At 39.3% G+C, this 20,823-nt stretch overlaps 1 protein-coding gene across 1 annotated transcript; it reads left to right on the plus strand.

Annotated features, from left to right (window-relative positions):
- Positions 1 to 18,264: 18,264 nt before the first annotated feature.
- LOC124136259 (defensin coprisin-like) lies at positions 18,265 to 20,391 on the plus strand. The gene is made up of 4 exons (XM_046502131.2): positions 18,265 to 18,377; positions 19,047 to 19,058; positions 19,567 to 19,717; positions 20,325 to 20,391. The coding sequence occupies exons 1-3, from the start codon at positions 18,275 to 18,277 to the stop codon at positions 19,713 to 19,715; spliced, it is 264 nt and encodes an 87-aa protein (XP_046358087.1). The 5' UTR covers positions 18,265 to 18,274; the 3' UTR covers positions 19,716 to 19,717; positions 20,325 to 20,391.
- Positions 20,392 to 20,823: the final 432 nt, after the last annotated feature.

The raw sequence follows: 20,823 nt of genomic DNA on the forward strand, positions 1-20,823 counted from the left end.
CTCCTTCACGAAATGAGGGAAACGTGATATTTCACGAGATACATGGAATATCCTATTTATTATATATGTATAGGTAGGTATTTTTGTATGTTTACATCCGATTGATTGTAATAAGAATATCATATTACTGGTATCACTTTTTCCCCTGATTCACAGAAACACATTGAGCAGAGTTACGTCCTTTACCTGTCAAAATCCATCCACCGTTGAAGACAGAATCGATTCTACATTTTCCACATTCTCAATTTACAGATACGCTTTTTATGGATTTTGTTCTCCATGTCATCACTTATTGATAGAAGTAGGAAGGATGTTCAGTCAGTATTACTAGTGTACATTTCCCAGCCATGCAGTGCTTCAAATATTATTTAAAGAGATTCAGGTTCATTGAAAAAGTCTAGTTAAATTTACTTTTCTAGCCGTTAAGAAATGTAGAACACATTTGAAGGAAGAGCTGTGATTAAATTTTTGATTGCATTATTTATGTATAACGTGAACAAATTAAACAATGTGATATATGTTGCATGCTTATATACTAGTTGTGTCCAGATGTACTTTATAGTTTCCAACATAAGAAATAAATGACTCGTTGTCGTTGTTTATCTACAATAAAACACCGCAGAGAGAATAAACCATGAGGGGCGCAGCCCCCAGTGGGGGTTTTCCCTGTGGGGTTTAATTGTACGATAAACAATGACCACGAGTTGTTTATTTCTTATTAGAGATATCAACATTACGTACAGCGTCTTTAAGGATGTTGAAAAAATGTGCAAGTTTTAAACATATTTACCTTAGTTATAATAATGATGACTCCCTGAATAGTATCCGATCTCAGCAATGTCTGACAAGTCCATTTTATGAACAGGGGAGTTACGTTTTGGTATTTTCCGCATATTCTCACAAACCTCACGTCGATTAGCTGAAGCCTTTCTCCTTATACGGATTGTCATATCTCTACCAATTTTGGATGCGACCGTTCGGTCATTGCGTTTATCTCAGTACCCCATCTATGGGTAACAACTGACTAGACACTTCCCTCTCAAAAATAAAGTCGTCCGATATATGCCGTCATCAAGTTAAGAGCGCATATTTGGATCTCCAGAAATGACGTCATGATAAAACAATGTTTTATCGTCAAGTAAACAACGCTTCGTTCTTCATTACTCTTTGCGATTTATCGCGATAAGTATAATGAGCCGGTAGTCCCCTTTTCTCAATACACCATCCAACAGTGTATGTGAGTGAATGCTCGGAGTTTTGTTTGACAATATTATTAATATCAGAAGCATTATCAATGGAACAACGGATCATATCTGAAGCCGTGCTAAAAAAACAATTTTCACTCTGTTCCAATAAATAGCTTTCCGCTACTCTACTTGAAGCCATTGACAAAACAGTCATCGTCAAGGTAAGAAACAAGTCATGTGTGTTCCGTTTGTTGAGCTGTATAATTGCTTCTCATGGCGCTTGATTGCGCTTCAATTGAATCTATCCGAATTTGCTTAATTTCAAGGTACCAATATCATGAGAAAAATAAGTGGTATACAACATGGTGTACAACAGGCAAGCAATATTGAAGGAAAACATCTTAACAGCTTTTTAATCAATCAATCAAACTAAGTATCGCGATGGTCGACAACTTCAAACTTCGGATGGTTCTCTTTATTTGCTCCCAGATGAGGGTGTCTCTGCTTCTATCGCTATGTGTGCTGAGTGTGTTTGTCGGGTACTCGGAAGGATTGTGGGGGGGACCTAGATGGCCTCGACTCCCCCGTTTACCCAGACTTCCAAGATTTCCAAGACCGCCACGACCTTGTCTGATAAACTGCCGAGGTAAAGAAAGAATACACACATGATTCATAGTGGCTAAAATGAAACAAACAAGAAATGCTTATTCGATGTATTTGCGTTTCATATTTGAGTGTAGGACCATATATATGTTCAGTGTTTCTGCCTGGTGACATTTTGATAAAGTTTGTAATTGTTTGATCAATTCCAATTTTCAAGTGAAAACATTCTTTGGCCGGCCAGTTTATATTGGTTATCTTCTCCTGGATGATTTAGTAACATACATTTATGCATGCAAACATACATAATTTATGTATATATTGTGACATCATGGGTGTTTACAACTGAATATCTCTGGTATTATATATTCATTATTTCAGTTCTTGGGCGTGATGTGATGGACGAGGATATTGCGAATGATCACGGTGACGTTGGAGGTAACGTTTAACGTGGGTTTCGTGACGAATAATACGGTAGAGTGTCGTCACAAATAATAAGATTATATGCATGGAGTGGATGGCATTTTATTTCCACGTATTGTTCATAGTTGATGGCAATTGCAAGAGATCATCATTCAGACATTGTTCATTTAATTAAAAAGGACAAAATACTTTCCGAAATCTGCTAAAGGCAGAGTCCATTGTATGATTTCCACTCTATCATAAGCATTGGTTTATTAGGAATACCTATCAATTAGTGATGCTACAAGTGGTCCTCTTTGAAGTAGAAAATTATTTTTTAAAAAGAACTCAAAGTGTCAGTCATGTGGATGTGCCATTTGTACATCATTTATAAAAATAATTTTAACCCTGAAACTCTTTCACTTTGTTGTTTTCTGCCAATGTATGCGTTCGAGAAAGCTTCCACGTGAACATGCTGGCTTGACTATATATGTTGGTGCCTATTTGCTGTGGGTGTAAAACATTGATCTACGAGCTTTTAATGTCACAGACATCAAGGATGCAGATGCTGCAGAGACCCTCTTTTGCAATTTTGATATTCTCTTTTCATTTTTAGTAACAGTTGCTCTTTCCACAGGATTAGAACTTAGATATCGATCTATGTTAGGTTTCATTAAAAATGAATAATACGTGAAAATGCAGTCATACTGAGAGGTCATCGAATAAACCCTTGTTTGTAGACCAAGGGGCACTGACTGAGAGGCAGCACCTGGACGATGAAGAGGTTGAGTGACGAATGTGACCAGTGTGATGGTGAACTCCTGTCTGAAGATTTAACCGTTTGTCACACATTCACATGTAACACGAAAATACACTCAAGAATAAAATAATTTTGCATCGGGATTAACATGTTGTGTTTACATACAGTCGAACCTCGTTGTGTCGAACTTGGATGTGTCTAATTTCGGTTGTCTCGAACTCGCCTTCCGGTACCTGCGAGTTCCTTCAATGTTTAACATCATTTATACTCAGATCACTCGAACTGGATGTGTTGAATTTTCGGTTGTCTCGAACTTATATGGAACGCCAAAGTATGTAAAATTAAGCATAAAATTCCCTGATGACTCTAACAGTTCATTCGACTGTATCAGACTGACTATATATAATCTTGTTCAACTCCAGATTACATTCATTGAGACAGACACTTTCCACCTATTAAATTGCTCCACGTTGACGTGCCAGAATCCTTAGATCGTGGGTTCGGATCCAAATTCTCCCTCATTACTATTCATGTTTGGGCAGAACCATACCACACTGCTCGTGGGGTTAACAATGTCTTGAACGTATGGACCTGCATCATTTCGGTCTTGTTTCCCGCAATAAGCTGACACGCCTAAAGATAACAGAAATAATGCCCCAGACGGCGCTTTGCCATTAAAACCAATATTAATTATACGTGTTGCATATGTTAACGATCAATGTACAGTATATGTATTTTGTTGTAAGGTCCGAATAATTGGTCAATGCACATATGATAATTTGCATAAAAATAACAGAAGCAAATCAGAATCTTTATCACGTTAGAAACTGTCGAGGTAAACCTGATAACAGCAAGACTCTCTTAGTCAGGACGGTACCGTTCATATCAGAAGAAATCAAACGGAATATCCCATTCCCAGATTAATGAATTGCGGGTAAAAGTATTTTCCATTTGATGATACAATGAGGTTCACAACAGTCGATGTTAAGGAACGGGTTCGGATTATCGGTGTTTCACTGTAAGTGTATTTCTATTTAGATTAAACAATGCGTGGAAATCAGCTCGTTTAATTTCCTAAATAAATATACAAACAATCAAATCATCTTTCGTGTTCTGTAAACAGTATTTTCTTTATACATTTATCAAATCAAAATCAAAATGAAATGCCAATATATTACTATTTTATATATCAGGTAAATATTTGTTTATAATATTTCGGAATTGAAGTAAAAACAATTTGCCCCGTTTGCGACTTTTTCACATGGAGGCGGTGTGAAATATAAAGTAAAGACAAACACAACTATGCAAATAGTATCTCGTTCTTTGTAATGCCATCAATCCCGCAAGGTTTGTCGCCCTTTACTCGTTGCATTCTGACTGGTACTGTTGGTCATATTATCGTATAGTATTACTCGCACGTTGAAGGTACCACTGTTTCATAACAATAAGCTGGTGTTACGAAGTGTTTAATTCCCAAGTGTGTGTGTGGTGTGTGTGCGTGCGAGTGTGTGTGTACGGCGTGTGTGTGCGAGTGTGTGTGTGTCTGTGTGTGGTGTGTGTGCGAGTGTGTGTGTCTGTGCGCTAGTGTGCGGTGTGTGTGTGTGTGTGTGTGTGTGTGTGTGTGTGTGTGTGTGTGTGTGTGTGTGTGTGTGTGTGTGTGTGTGTGTGTGTGTGTGTGTGTGTGTGTGTGTGTGCAAGTGGTGTGTGTGTGTGTGTGCAAGTGTGCATGTGTGTGTGTTTGTGTACTGCAGGGACTAATTTCTTTAAACAATATTGGAAACTCCCAACATTGCTGGGCTTATTCAGACATTTTTCTATTTAACCTTGAGGGAGACAGATTACTTTCTCCCTCACCCCCCCCCCCCCCCCCCCCCCTCCCTCTAGAACGCTCTCTCTCACTCTATATGTATATACAGTCACACAACAAAAATCACATTCTTCACATTCTTCACATCACAAACTTCCAGAGTACCTTGTATAACACATGAACTTTTTATTATACATTATATGTCATATGTCAGGTGCGTGCAAATGTAAAATTTTAATCAAAATAATAATATTAAATAGAATGTTGTCTGTCTATTTGGGGGCATACGCAATTGCATTAATATTGAAACTAAAAACCGCTGTGATAAGTACCTGTTCCTGCCCATAGTGTAGACTTCCCTGTATTATTCAGCATGAATAACACCACGATATCCTAACTTCATTCTAAAAACATAACACAATTTGTAGCAATTCACTTTTGACACATGAAATATGTTCACCCCTTGATATATAATATACAATAGTGTTCATGCTGTTTGAGGTTTGTAGTGACAGATAAGTACAGATAAACAATTATAGCACTGTTTTCAACGAAAATATTCCATCGTACATTCACTTCAGCAGAAGTTCTGTAGGAAACAAGGCAAGTTAGTCCGATTATTATCTGATTTTTAAACATTTTGTAAATGAATACAAACGTACGTTCAAACAAGATAGGTTCTGGAAAGTTAATGATTAATAATGATATGTGATATTATTACGTCTTTCGATATTACCGATAGTGCCTACCGCCAATCTGAATGTATCATTCCTGGTATTCGCTATGCCCAGCCATATAATGGATAAGCCATTACGGGCATAATAGATGGCACGTCCACGTATGTCATGTGGTAATTAATATTAGGAAAATCTCTAGTTTTCATATGCATTACTTATTAGGCATTAATAAGACACTGGCATTTTGAAAACAACGTCCGATGCCAATAATTGTATGCACAGTAATAGTGGCACTGCAAATACAAGTACTTCATATACATTCTGAGTTATTCATATACATTCACAAACAAACTCGCGAAGGTTTTATTTGCTTTTCACTTCCGTAACAAATACACATGCAGTTGGATGTCGTTCACGTTACGATAAAAAATATATATGCTTACATTAAGGCCTCAGTTGCAAATGCATGGAAAAAACATACATGTATTTCCATCGCATATGTTCATTGTCGAAGAGTTATCTTGCTAATGGTAACACGTTGCAATGTTACTTACTTTTGAATTTGCCTCTGATCGAATCAGACATAAAGACCTTGTGGGGCGGTGAAAACGGGCGAGACGGGACGTGAGGTTTTATCCCATCGTGGGTAGGAGAATAACATGCGATCTGTCGACAGTGAAACTGTTACTTGAATTCAGCTAAACAGATTAGATCCAGCTATGAGTGTGACCATATTCAGAATATGAGTTAAACCAGTGACACGTTACGATCTGTATTTTGAGACAGCGAGAAATCACATAACGTTCAGATGTACATACTAGTCTGAGGGGACTATTGTTATTGTCAGCCCGTGCTCATACCACTGGGCCGCCAGTCTTTGCAGATCACTTGCATCACTGAGTGAGTTTCGAGGTCATTACGGCACTGTATGATTATACGAGGCATCCCGTGAAGCAGGCGGACAGGAACTGTCATGTCCACATAGACTAGCACATCCAGTCTCTGAAATGAACGTATTTTACAACACAAACCATTTGATAAAATATCTGCATAAAATATAATACAAATGAGCCAAGAGACTCTGTTCATTCCTGAAACTGCAGTTATCTAGACTTGCCTACTATTATAGACTTGCTTGGGCTGTATTGGATATTTGTTTTCGGTTATGTATGACAGACACACGTCTACAGTGAGGATGCTCTGTGTCTGTGTGTGTGTGTGTCTGTGTGTGTGTGTCTGGGTGTATGTCTGTGTCTGTGTGTGTGAGAGAGAGTGTGTGTGTGTCTGACTGTCTGTCTGTGTGTGCACGGTGTGGAAGGCTTGTACCATTCCTTGTTATTATAGTGTGCGTGTAGATCATGCAAAAATTCTTATTTATCCATGTCCCTGTTTTTAGGCGACATGTGGTTTGATCTTATTTTATGTGCATTTACATTATATCTGTACATGTAACTATATAACATAAAACTGGGGACGGGTGTTGTTTTATAGGAACCGTTATCACGAAAACCAATCACAATAACTCTCTGAAGTACCGTCTGTTAATGAAAACAACACGATGTTCCAATAAAAGCACAATGGTTCACAAAGAAGTAGCATGCAATATGACGAGGTGGTCTGATTTTACGATCGTTGCCTTTCCCTGTGCCTACTTGACTAAATTGACATGCGACACTTTACTACTATATATACTCCGCTCAAAACATACACTGTAGCTGAGTTGCTGGCACTGATAAGGTAGGTATTGTTGTATGTTTACATTCGATTGATTGTAATAAGAATATAGAGGATATTTCATGTGTGAAGACAAATAATATGTTTCTCTCATCGAATGAAGGGGGAAAGGAGATATCTTCACGAGCGGCGTAGCCAAAGGGGAAAATATCTCCTTGACTCCGTCATGAGATGCGAGAAACATGATATTTCCCGAGATACATGGAATATCCTAATTATTATATACTTTTTGTGTAGTTGTCCACCGGAAATTTCTGTTTTTTCATTTCAAATGTAAAACCTTGAAACGTAACTTCTCCCTACCTAACATGCAGGGACGTTTCGGGGAATTCCTTGTATTTGCGACTTCCAAAGTAGTTCTAGGTTTGCAAAATCTTAAAAAATATAAACAAAAGTAATAATAGATATTTGAGGTCATTAAAATTCCTTATCATATATTTTGATATGATTATGTACAAAATCAACTTCAAAAATAATTATTCTTGAAAGATACGAGACTGCTGCTGGAAGCGTAGGAATACAGGCTGGCCACTGCAATGAAAATATCACTTTTCTCAACTTCAGACAACCCAGTCTTTCACGCTCAAGTAAATAATAAATCATACAAATAACTGCTATCCCTTTTCTTCGAGGTGGGGTGATTCGCCCAGTCTGATTCACTGAAACTCGTCGAGCAGAGTTACGTGCCTTAGCTGCCAAAATTCATCCACTATTGTAGACAGGCTCGATTCTAGATTCACCTCGATTATATTTCTTGATATTTAAGGATGACATGTAGTCATAATCGAAGTCATAGCCGTCTATGCTCTGTGTGGCATAAGACTTTTCTCGCTAATAAAAAATTGACCACTGTGATCAGATTATTATTTAAAACGGCGTTTAGCAAATAATGTCTCTATATCTGTAATAATGCCTATGCGATGTTAAAGTGTAACTCACTCACTTACAATAAATACTCCCTTCAGTTTTCACAAATGATAATACGTACATGGAAATTGCAATACATGATAAATTATGAATGGAAGTACGTGGCAATTACTAAATTCGTGAATGAAATAAGTCATGCTTGCCAAGTAAGTCAGCTGCCTCCATTAAAAAACAGTACTCGGGAAGGATATCTAAAAAGAACGTAATTCTGCACATCTGCAAGGTGTGATGACCATCAATATTGTTTGGTTACAGATGCAGAAAACAGTTCTACTTGTTGCAACGTTGGTTATACTGAGCATCTACGTGGGGTACGCTGAGGCCGCAAGATGGTACCCGAGGTATCCGCGAATCCATGTCCCACGTAAAGTCTGGAGGCGTGAGTGATGCAGTATCTGTCTGTATAACCTGAGACTAAATTATTCCATTCCTATAATATGTGGTATCCTAAGGTGGTATCAATATTCGAGATGCTTATGCGTTGCCTGTTCTGTGACATATATATAATCATTCTGTTCCACCGATATCTGTGTATCCGCATCCGGTGGTATCAATATTCGAGATGCTTCTGCGATGCCTGTTCTGTGACATATATATAATCATTCTGTTCCACAGATATCTGTGTATCCGCATCATTTTACTGCTATGAAATATCTTAAATGTTATAGTAAATAAAAATGATAAGGAGATATGTACAATCCTTGATATGTTCGAGGGATATGTGTAATCCGTTGATTCACGCCAGGAATACACATAATCACTGAGTGCAAACAGGAATGGTAAATCTCGGGAAATAGTATCCCATTAAATACAGTCAGCATCAGATAGATGATATTGTATAATATAACATATTGTATGTGCCACAACTCTATTTCCAACAGTCTCTAAACAAGGTCGGGATGTGAGTAGTGACATCTCTCGCAGCTCAGGTAATATGACACAGAGAGCGAGAGCGAGAGCGAGAGCGAGAGAGAGTGAGAGAGAGAGAGAGAGAAAAAGTGAGTATGGTTGTACGCCGCTTTTAGCAATATTCCAGCAATATCACGGCGGGGGACACCAGAAATGGGCTTAACATATTGTACCCATGTCGGGAATCGAACCCGGGTCTTCGCCGTGACGAACGAACGCTTTAACAACTAGGCTACCCGACCGCCCCTAGAGAGAGAGAGACAGAGAGAGAGAGAGACACACACAGAGAGAGAGACAGAGAGAGAGACAGACACAGAGAGAGAGAGAGGGAGAGTCAGAGAGGGGAAGAGACAGAGAGACAAAGAGATGACATTCGAAGGGCAGTATTTATTCGCTTCACTTCTCATACTCTCCAATACAGACAGATTTGGTAATCTGACATCGTGCCTTTGTACCACAGTCACGACTTATTGGTGGCATGGTATTAGATGCGTTAGATGATTGCATTAACATGCATATCATGGTAACTGTAAATGGGTAGCACAACGTCTGTATCCGGGTAACTGTAAATGGGTAGCACAACGCCTGTATCAGGATAACTGTAAATGGGTAGCACAACGTCTGTATCAGGGTAACTGTAAATGGGTAGCACAACGTCTGTATCCGGGTAACTGTAAATGGGTAGCACAACGCCTGTATCAGGGTAACTGTAAATGGGTAGCACAACGTCTGTATCCGGGTAACTGTAAATGGGTAGCACAACGTCTGTATCAGGGTAACTGTAAATGGGTAGCACAACGTCTGTATCCGGGTAACTGTAAATGGGTAGCACAACGCCTGTATCAGGGTAACTGTAAATGGGTAGCACAACGTCTGTATCAGGGTAACTGTAAATGGGTAGCACAACGTCTGTATCCGGGTAACTGTAAATGGGTAGCACAACGTCTGTATCAGGGTAACTGTAAATGGGTAGCACAACGGGTGTATCAGGGTAACTGTAAATGGGTAGCACAACGTCTGTATCAGGGTAACTGTAAATGGGTAGCACAACGTCTGTATCAGGGTAACTGTAAATGGGTAGCACAACGTCTGTATCAGGGTAACTGTAAATGGGTAGCACAACGTCTGTATCCGGGTAACTGTAAATGGGTAGCACAACGCCTGTATCAGGGTAACTGTAAATGGGTAGCACAACGTCTGTATCAGGGTAACTGTAAATGGGTAGCACAACGTCTGTATCCGGGTAACTGTAAATGGGTAGCACAACGTCTGTATCAGGGTAACTGTAAATGGGTAGCACAACGTCTGTATCAGGGTAACTGTAAATGGGTAGCACAACGCCTGTATCAGGGTAACTGTAAATGGGTAGCACAACGTCTGTATCAGGGTAACTGTAAATGGTTGGTACAACATGTATATGGATCTACCTGTAACTGGGACATTATATCGTTGGTTGTTTGGTTTGTTTGTTGTTTTACGCCGCACTCAGCAATATTCCAGCTATATGACGGCGGTCTGTAAATAATCCAGTCTGGACCAGAGAATCCAGTGATTGATATCATGAGCATCGATGCACGCAATTCGGATCGATGACATGCATCAACCAAGTCAGCGAGCCTGACCACCCGATCCCGTTAGTCGCCTTTTACGACAAGCATAGTCGCCTTTTACGGCAAGCACGGGTTGCTGAAGACCTAGACATTGGGCGTTAATTCAGGGTAAGATATACGTCAATGACTCATTATGTTTTGATTGCTAGGTTCTGATAGTGAAGCGGATATGGATACAGTTCGGGTCGCTACAGGTAAGTATGTACTGTTTGAAGCATCGTGTCTTAGTTCACTGCATTAAACGCAGTTTTTCTCATTGTGTCGGGTCATTACGGTTTACTGTAAAACACACATATGTCACTGGTTAGATACAAAGCTCTGCACTGGGAGAATAAGTATTAATAAAAATCCCCTCACTGTGATGAAAAGAAAAGAAAAACATTGCATGTACATGGCAATGAAATTGAATCTTTTGCATGCCCCCAAACTTGATTTTCGACCTATCCATTATTGATCTGATTTCGCCTTTATGTCCAGCCTTGAAAACCCTAGCAGAACGGAGTCTTCAGGAAAGAGATGACCAGTAGACCAATTCTACAGGTAAAGTAGTATTTCCGGGTAGCATCAAACCAACAATTATACGATGTTCCCTGACCTGCACGTTCTCGGACATTTGGGGTGCGCCCGAGTAGACACTGCTGACAGCGTTCATTTGTCGAAATGGTCTGGCGACTAAAATGGTTATCAAATGACCCCGTTTCAAAAAGAAACTCATGCAGTGAGTGATAACGTTATCTTATACCCGCTCTGGAAAACTGACACATTTGTATATAGTATTTGCAGGTCAGTTTGAACCTTTATCCTTGTTATAAGTAATTGTCATTAAACTGTCCCAATCATCAAATGATTAAATGTTAATAATATCAAGAATTTGAATTCTATTCCCGTGGAAAAGTATTTTTGCTCTTTAGCGGTATCTACTAATTCAATTACGCTATTGGGGTATAGTTGTTCAATGAAATGTGTCACTCAGCCACTATTATATAGTCATTGCCCGAAGGTTCTTACGATGAATTGCTAACATGTTTTACTAGACAAGTATCATTTTGATTAATTTATTGATTTCAGGACCTGGCAGTTTTGGAGCCACGCGAGTGAATCAATCTGATGATTTATGAATAAAGTGAATTCAAAACAATAACCACATGCAATTATTCGTTTGTCAGTGTTTGATACGAGCACAATACCCTGATACCAGTAAATATCGCCTCATGAAATAAATATTGAATATAATGCTTCTTTTATCCTCAAATCTGGTTTCCGAATTCGGACAGTGAATTTCGATTACCAACAGTGCAAAATAGACACTACTGTTTCCCACTTACCGGACAGCGACCATGCTTAGCGATGTTTGCTGTGGAATTCATCACCCGTCAGACAACACCAAAGGTGCGAGTATTATGTGATCACCATGCGGGCAGTCATTTTCATTTGACAGTGAGGTGAGGTCTGAGAAAAAAGGGTAACAGAGTGTCTGTGTCTGCACAGTATATGATAAACGTGATAAAGATAATGATAAAGAGACTTGGTACATTTTAAGCAGGGGAGGTAGCTCTGGTCAGTTAACAAGAGATTCAGATATCCGGAAACTCGTTTATCCGAACAATATTTGAGAAAACGCAAGTATCCCGGAGGATCGACTGTTTGTGTTAAATAATGCCGTACTCGACCAGGACCAGCACTACCACCACGTCGCCTGTGCAAACAGGCACTGCTATCATAATGTTACGAAAGAATAACTTCCCACGGTATGTCCCAGATACCCCAAGCACATTTCCTTTAGTTAGGCGTAAATTTATTAGGCAGCAAACCTAATTAAACCGGTAAAAGATCTTCAGCGACCCACGCTTGTCATAAGAAACCACTAACGGGATCGGATGATCAGGCTCACTTGACTTAGTTGATGTATGTCTTCGTATCCCAATTGGATAGATCGATGTTCTTGATGTCAATCGCTGGATTGTGTGGTCCAGATTCGATTTTATACAGACTGCCGTCACATAGCTGGCGTTAAACAACAAACCCACAAACAGTATTAACAAGAATCCATTTCACAAGTCAATGTTAAAAGGAAAGCTGCAACGTCAATTATTAACGCATGGGCAATAGTGTACCCTACAGCTATCATGACCCGATATTAATATATGAATGACCTTTCCCTTTGCCATAAACCATACAGTACTTCCATACCAGGTACGTTATCGCCACTACGTGTTAACGTAGCAGGTTGGTTTCTAGTGGCAGATGTCGACGTTTCACATGTGATTTGTCTGTCGTTGATTACAGGCCTCGCACGACCCGTGTTACAGATTTCACTGATAAAGCAAAGGAGCGGACATGCTGTTATCTCGCACAAACAACTATTAAAAAATGAACCTTACAAAACACCGTAAAGTCATTCCTGCCCATCAGTTGGTTGGTTGGTTTGTTGTTTAACGCCGCACTCAGCAATATTCCAGCTATATGACTGCGGTCTGCAAATAATCGGGTCTGGACCAGACAATCCAGTGATTGACATCATGAGCATCGATCCACGTAATTGGGATCGATGACATGCATCAACCAAGTCAGCGGGCCTGACCACCTGATACCGTTAGTCGCCTTTTACGACAGGCATAGTCACCTTTTACGGCAAGCATGGGTTGCTGAAGACCTATTCTAACCCGGATCTTCACGGGTCTCTGCCCATCAGGATCACTTTCAGAAACCGCACATTAACACAATCATATATACAAGACTAAGTGTATATACATTAGCTTAAACATGTACGATGACTATTCAATTATTAACTATATCACACACATGCATTTATACAGACGCTTGTCATTTAACTTCGAATGTAATTATAGTTCTCTTTCTATCTCCTCTGCTTCATTACTGAAGTTTCTGTTTGTTCGTTTGTTGTTTATCGCCGCACTCAGCAATATTCCAGCTATATGACGGCGGTCTGTAAATAATCTAGTCTGGACAGACAATCCAGTGATCGACATCATGAGCATCGATCCACGCAATTGGGATGCGATGACATGCATTAACCAGGTAAGTGACATCTGTATGAAACAACTGTACAGTGGAGGTATTGTCTTTCGTTACAGTCAGCAAATAGGACACCACGATCCCGGGTATAATGCTGGCAACCTGGAAACATAATCACGGCGAGTCTTGGATTCGAACACACAGTCGTAGGTTTATGGCGTGCCTTAGGGACGTTACTTTGCACAGCCAGTTCACGGGCATTGGACATCTTGGCCATTTGTGCCCCCTTCTACTTTAAACCTCAAACAATAAGACCGAGATAGTTTTCTGGTTTCTAAACATTTTGTATCATAAAAGTCTCTGATAGTGTTGAATGATTCAATGTGTTGAGTATGAAGGAAAATCGTTCATAATAAAACATGAAAACATTATCTTTCAATACAAGCTCCATCAGACCCGTGAAGAATCCGGTATAGAATAGGTCTTCAGCAACCAATGCTTGACGTAAAAGGTGACAATGCTTGTCGTAAAAGGCGACTAACGGGATCGGGTGGTCAGGCTCGCTGACTTGGTTTATGCATGTCATCGATCCCAATTGTGCGGATCGATGCTCATGATATTAATCACTGGATTGTCTGGTCCAGACTCGATTATTTAAGGACCGCCGTCATATAGCTGGAATATTGCTGAGTGCGGCGTTAAACAACAAACAAACAAACCTATGACATCAATCGGTTTGGACTAGAGATGGTCCAGTTTTGTTATCCTTTTCCGATAGGAGTCTTTATCTTGGTTCCCCAAAAAGGTGTCGCCAGCAGCAATCACCTTGGCTTTACATGTAGGTGTGATTTGAGTATCAGGAAGAGGTCTAAGTCAGAGGATACTAGCTTCGGAGAAGAAATTTACAAAGCCACAATCTGTTTCTTGTGACGTGTGTACATGCGCATTGTCCTCAAGTAGAGGCACACCTCAAGGGGGGACTTTCACAACATTTTTCCTTGAAGGTATTTTAACTGACGTAGTTCTGTGGCATAGTAGTTGCCCATTGATAGACTTCTTTGAAGATAGTCAATCATGATTATCCCCTTATTGTCCAGTAAACCGAAACCATGACTATCATCTGAAGCCATCAGTTTCTTTAGAGGGAGTGAGGCCAAATACTTCAAGTCTGCCCTGAAGTGTTGAATTTGGATCAAACTGGGCGACCCAGGTCTCATCCTGGGTTACCCTTCGCATCAACATTTTATCAAGATTCTGCCTGTAACTAGTCCAAAGGTCCCTGTGTTCAGTCGGGTGGGCTTCTGATTTGATGACAACAATCTGGGTACCCGTCTTGCGGACAACTTGTCCAGTTATGATGGACTTACTTACCCAGAATTAATCATAACAGTGACAGTGATATGTTTAATTCTAACACTTCGGTGAGCAATGGACATCCTCCATTTGAGTTTCAGAAGTGGCTTTAGGACGACCAGACCTAGGGTCATCATCTGTGCTACTTCTGCCTTGCCTAAACGTCAGCAGTCATCACAAAGCTTGCTTTGCAGGTGTTCGTGTAGTTCCTTTAGTGATATTCCCTTTTCATGCAAGTACTTAATCTTAGCCTGATTCTAAGATTTCCGCATTTGTAGAGTTTTTCTCACCCTTGTGTATTTCTCTGGTTGACTTCTCGCACACAGTTATCAAGTCGTTACTTGGTGTTGTGTCTTCGAAGATTTTTTAACTTTGTACACTGTCACACACAAAAAGGGCTTCATTCCTTGACCCATTTTTTTGTAACAACACGTGGGGACCATAGACAAAGTTATATATCAATACTGGTGAAAATCAACGAGAGAACATTGAAAACTATAGGGAAATAAGCTTTACTGTCAGTACATTTGAAATAGCGCGCAACCATATTCAACACATGTCAGAATCAAATGTTGAGATGTGTTTGTGTGCATTGTTTCTAACACGTATTTGGTAGGCAAGGCTGGGAACCCATGATAGTATATCATTTCACTGTGTCTAAAACTACGTGTTTCCTTAATCATTTCCATCAGTATATCTTCAAAGGTTCAGGACAATTTGTCACAAATGAAAGCAAATGTCCAAAATTTCCACATTTAGCGCACCATTAACAAACATAATGTCCGATGCAATTTCCTATATTGTCTTTTATACCATATGTTCCCGTGTTTGGTCGTGTTGCCCGGTGTGTGGTATATACAGACACTCGTTACCTATCTTATAACACAACATTCTCGCTATAAGATAGATAGTAATTGTAACCATGACTACAAAAAGATGCAATGAACGCGAAATTATTACCTGCACCAATTAGTGTATACGATTCTTGTTTATGTTTGAAATTGGTTACGATATACGTGTACTTCGCGAATGGATTTAGTATATTACATAGCCTGGTGAAGCGAATGCCACAACATGTTTTCTCAATAAATAGCAGTCGATATTTCAAGCAATAAGAAATTCATTCCTCAATGCGAGCCACATTTATCAGACAATTAATGTCCATGGCCTTATGCGCCATATGATAAAATGTTGACCTCAATTACATATTGCCACAGAATCTCTTCGACCTTCAAAATGTGTTTCCTGTTCTGAGCTAGCTGCAGGAAGATGCAGATGAGGGGTGATATCCCATGACTGCTTCCGACGTGCGATGACTAACATAGAAAACAGCCCGAGTAACCTACTGCATTTACCATGACATTTGGGACATAACTGTGGCTGTGTTTTGGTTTCAATAAAATTCTCATAAAACGTTTTGTTTGTTTGTTTGTTTTTTAACGCCGCACTCAGCAATATTCCAGCTATACGATGGCGGTTCATAAAACGTGTACTATAATGTACTTATAACGTTCCTCGTGTGTGAGTCCATGTAGGCTTAAGCTTAAGAGCGTTAGAAACGACATAAAAAACGCATATAGCGACAGACTTCTTGGTAGCGTTGTTTTCTCGAAACATATATGAACGTTTACACAGAGAGGTTCGCAGTGATCCTAACCCAACCTTTTGTGGCGAGGTGTATGACAAGACGAAACAATGTTCCAATGATGAGTGAGGTAGTTTGGGTTAATGTAGCTTTCAACAGTATTTGAGTTATATGTTAGATCAAATGGTTTGAATAAGTTTAATTTCGGATATGTTTAGACGCCTGCACTAATCCGGACTTAAGCCGGGTTTTGTAGGGACTTCAACCTTCCCATAAAACACACCCTTTATCTCGTGAAATATCCAAGCATCTCTAGCCTTTGATCTCCACATTTCACAACTTTTGAGATACAATCGAGCATGCTCTTTCCAAAATTTCAAGGAGCGTCATACGACTATTTTAGAGTGAGTGAGTGAATGTTTAAGGTTTATTCTGGTATATTTAAACCAGCAGGTTTGAAACGGTGTTCTATAACCACAACTCATACCATAACGCTGCAAACGGTAATTTAATATGCTTATTATTTTATTTTGACAACTTATATAATTGCTATATTATTTCCTGTGGTTTTTTATTATATATAAAAGTTTGATAAATAGATCGGTTTCTTTTAGGAAAAATTCAGGTCCTGTAACATAACTTAAATCAAATTAAGTTTGAAAATGATTTTTATTCCAAATACACGTAGTCCGAACTGTTGCAGGGTGATCAAAAGTGTCTTGTATTTATATTCAAATGTGATTATCAATGAGTCCCACTTTCATGCTTGATCGCAGATGGATATCTTGATATCACATGAACCAGGCGTCGTCATTCCCGCCATGGGTATGGAGTTGCCAAGAACGTTTCCGAAACCATCGTCCTGATTCACAGTCTTATACACGTGGTCTGAATGCTAGGCCGGAGTGCTGCAGGTCTTAGACCTTTGTCACTTTGGTGTAACCCGTGAGTTAGTGTCTGGTGCTGACAAACCTGGCATCAAAATCAGGGCGAACCTGCGATTCGCACCAACGATTCGAACCATTGCGCCGTCAGAAGAATGGAATTTTGTTTATCATGGAGATGATTTTTTAATTTCAGATGGCACTATATCCTTTATTTAAATAGCTGGTTATGTCACAAGGACTAAAAATACTGAGGAGTAAAAGGAACTATACCTCTCAGTTGATTTTATCACATTTTTTATTTTCAATTGAAAATATCTTAAGTTAGCTATATTTCATCCAAATGATGAACTGTTCGTGCGCTTAGTCAGCACTCAAAGAATACTTCTTCATGGTTTCATTTTTTTAATATAATCTGATTTAAAACCTTTACAAATTAAAAAGGACCTTCACGTAATACAAAACTGCTGATGAGTATCTTAGACATTTTATCTTTGAAAATCAATAAACTTGCCCTTTTCGGAACAAATTTACAACATTTCAAACATGATAGTCGTCACGTGGTTGCAAATCATTTCTTACCCCAGTCTTCATTGAACCCATTTACCCGGCAACAGATTACTTTAAACAGTAATGAGTGATGGTTAAATAGATATAATCCAGTTTGACAACAGTTCTTTCAATTTTCAATTAAATATAAAAAACTTGTTATACTTTCCATTGACCATCGATTTAAACGGCCATCGTCTAATGTGACCCCAACCCAATATGTGACCCGGAGGAATGGGTGTACACCTTGTCACAGATAACCAGACAAAGAGGTATTTGCTCACCCACCTGTCATGTCTCAGCCTATCCTTGACATGAAATATATAAAAGGTAAAAGTGACAAAGAGATTGTTACTGAGATCTCTGCTCACATCAAAATGAAATTCCTTCTTCTCTGTCTGGTTATCGCCTTTGTTGGTAAGTAGAGAGTGAGTGAGTGACCTGTGAGCTGTAAGTCTAATATGCAAATAGGAATTCATTCTGAAATATTTATCTTTTCTGTGTTCCTGACGAAACTGGTCCATACTGTGTCACACAATGTGAATGAGACGTCGACCGGTCAATCACGTCCAACACTACATCATTAAAACGTTGCAAAAATAAAGTAATCTTCTTTGTTTTGGATACCTTCTCCTGGCCCTATGGGGATACAGGAGGACCCGTCGTCTAAGGGGCCGAAATTCGCTGCATCGCTTCGGGCTTTCTTCCCACATGAAGCCGACACGCCACGATATAACTGGAATACTGCTCAAAGTGGCGTTAAACCCAACTCCGTCACTCCTAATCCTATCAAACTTGTATCGGAAAAACCGGAACGTGTTATCATATATTACATTTAGACAATGGACATCCACAAAGTAAACCATAACAGCTGTTTCCACGTACTCTAAATGACATATTGATAGACAACAAGCATACACTGTCACATTGACACTATCATAACATAATACACGTTTCACGAAGTAGGCATGTGATGGAAAAACACATAATAGACGTTTCACGAAGAAGCAAAGGTGGAAAAAAACATCTCATTGAATTAACTAAAATCAGACTTCACCTAATAATATCTTTCATTGTATATTTCAGGCATGTCCGATGGTAAGTGGAGTCATTCTTATCTAACATTTATTATGATTCAATATCATCAAATGCTAAAAACAAAAATACGATTTATGGTTAAATATTTATTTTAGAATATTTAAAATATACAATTACTGTTCATCGGATTCACATGTTCTTATCAACATTTTATAGCGTTTGCGACGGATGCCACCCGTGGGTCAGAATACGCTCACCTTCTCGCAAACACTTGATATCATCACTTTTTTATAGTAATTCATAATACGTGCTTATGGTTTACAATTGCCACTCCTTTTAGCAGATGTGTTTTTTATGATTATGGAAATGGTGTTGTTGCTTTTATTCATATGTAGGTAAATTTCGTCCTAAAATACAACATTGAATTGTTTTTGTACGGAAGCTCTGTACATATAATTCACAGCAAAAACAAAACAATGGTCATCCACCCTTTCAAACCATCAGCGTTATCCACAAAGAAAATGAGCCCACATAACCAATGTGCACGTATTGTTGACGTGTATTTTAGCGGCTTCCCTCCAGAAGCGCGTCACCTGCGACCTGCTGTCCCTCCAGATCATGGGCAACTCCTTCGGTGATTCTGCCTGTGCTGCTCATTGCATTGGTCTTCACCACTCTGGCGGACACTGCAGCGGTGGCGTCTGTGTCTGTCGATAAATGTAAGAAAGAATTGGTTTTGGTTTGGTTTGGTTTGTTGTTTAACGCCGCACTCAGCAATATTCCAGCTATATGACGGCGATCTGTGAATAATCGGGTCTGGACCAGACAATCCAGTGATTAATATCATGAGCATCGATCCACGCAATTGGGATCAATGATATGCATTAACCAAGTCAGCGAGCCTGACCACCCGATCCCGTTAGTCGCCTTTTACGACAAGCATAGTCACCTTTTACGGCAAGCATGGGTTGCTGAAGACCTATTCTACCCCGGAATCTTCACGGGCCAAGAAAGCATTGGACCGGAAAGAAGAATGCAGCTTGATTTAGATTCTTTGAAAAAAACTTGTAAGCTTAAACGCCACAGAATAATCAGTGGGGACCTGTTTGGAATTACGATCATAAATAATTAAGATTATTTAGATGTGTAGTGATCTTTGATATCGCCATAAAGACGAACAAACCATTTCTGATGACGCGTTATTTTCATGGCAACGTTTTAGATAACTCTCAGATATTCCATTCATGTGTTTAACATTTGATGAATAAATTAATTAATGTATTCATTAATGTAATAACAAAATTTAATGAATTTGTTTTGTTTCAGATTCGGCCAAGGGGAGGTAGATTGCACATGTGTAATTATACTGTAAAATAAACCTTTTTAAATCCAACATTCCCTTTCTGTGATGGTGTACTGATAGAGGTTCAAGTTACATGCTTCACTTTTTCGCAAACACCTGGTGTCATCACTGATTTTTAACGGTCCATTGATATATTTTTTACAATTATTTAGACCTTTACGCCAAATGGAATCTTTTTCGGTGGATAATCAACATTGATTATTCTCTTGCATGGATGTTTCATATCTGTATACGAATGTCTATTCACACAATGTGGTGACCTAATGAAACATTTTGTAGTGAGTGAGTGAGAGTGGTTTTACGCCGCTTTTGCAATATTTCAGCAATATCACGGCTGGGGATACTAGAAATGGGCTTAGCATATTGTACCCACGTGGGGACTCGAACCCGAGCCTTCGGCGTATCGTGAGAACCCTTTAAACCAGATGTTATCCCTAAGCATGTACAATCGCACCGAGCAGC

Source organism: Haliotis rufescens, unplaced genomic scaffold (assembly GCF_023055435.1).
Source record: "Haliotis rufescens isolate VD_foot unplaced genomic scaffold, xgHalRufe1.0.p SCAF_2, whole genome shotgun sequence".
NCBI classification, from domain to species: domain Eukaryota; kingdom Metazoa; phylum Mollusca; class Gastropoda; order Lepetellida; family Haliotidae; genus Haliotis; species Haliotis rufescens.

Excerpts from the sequence above, each read along its gene's own strand:
- LOC124136259 (XM_046502131.2), top strand. The coding sequence starts at position 18,275 with ATGAAATATATAAAAGGTAAAAGTGACAAAGAGATTGTTACTGAGATC.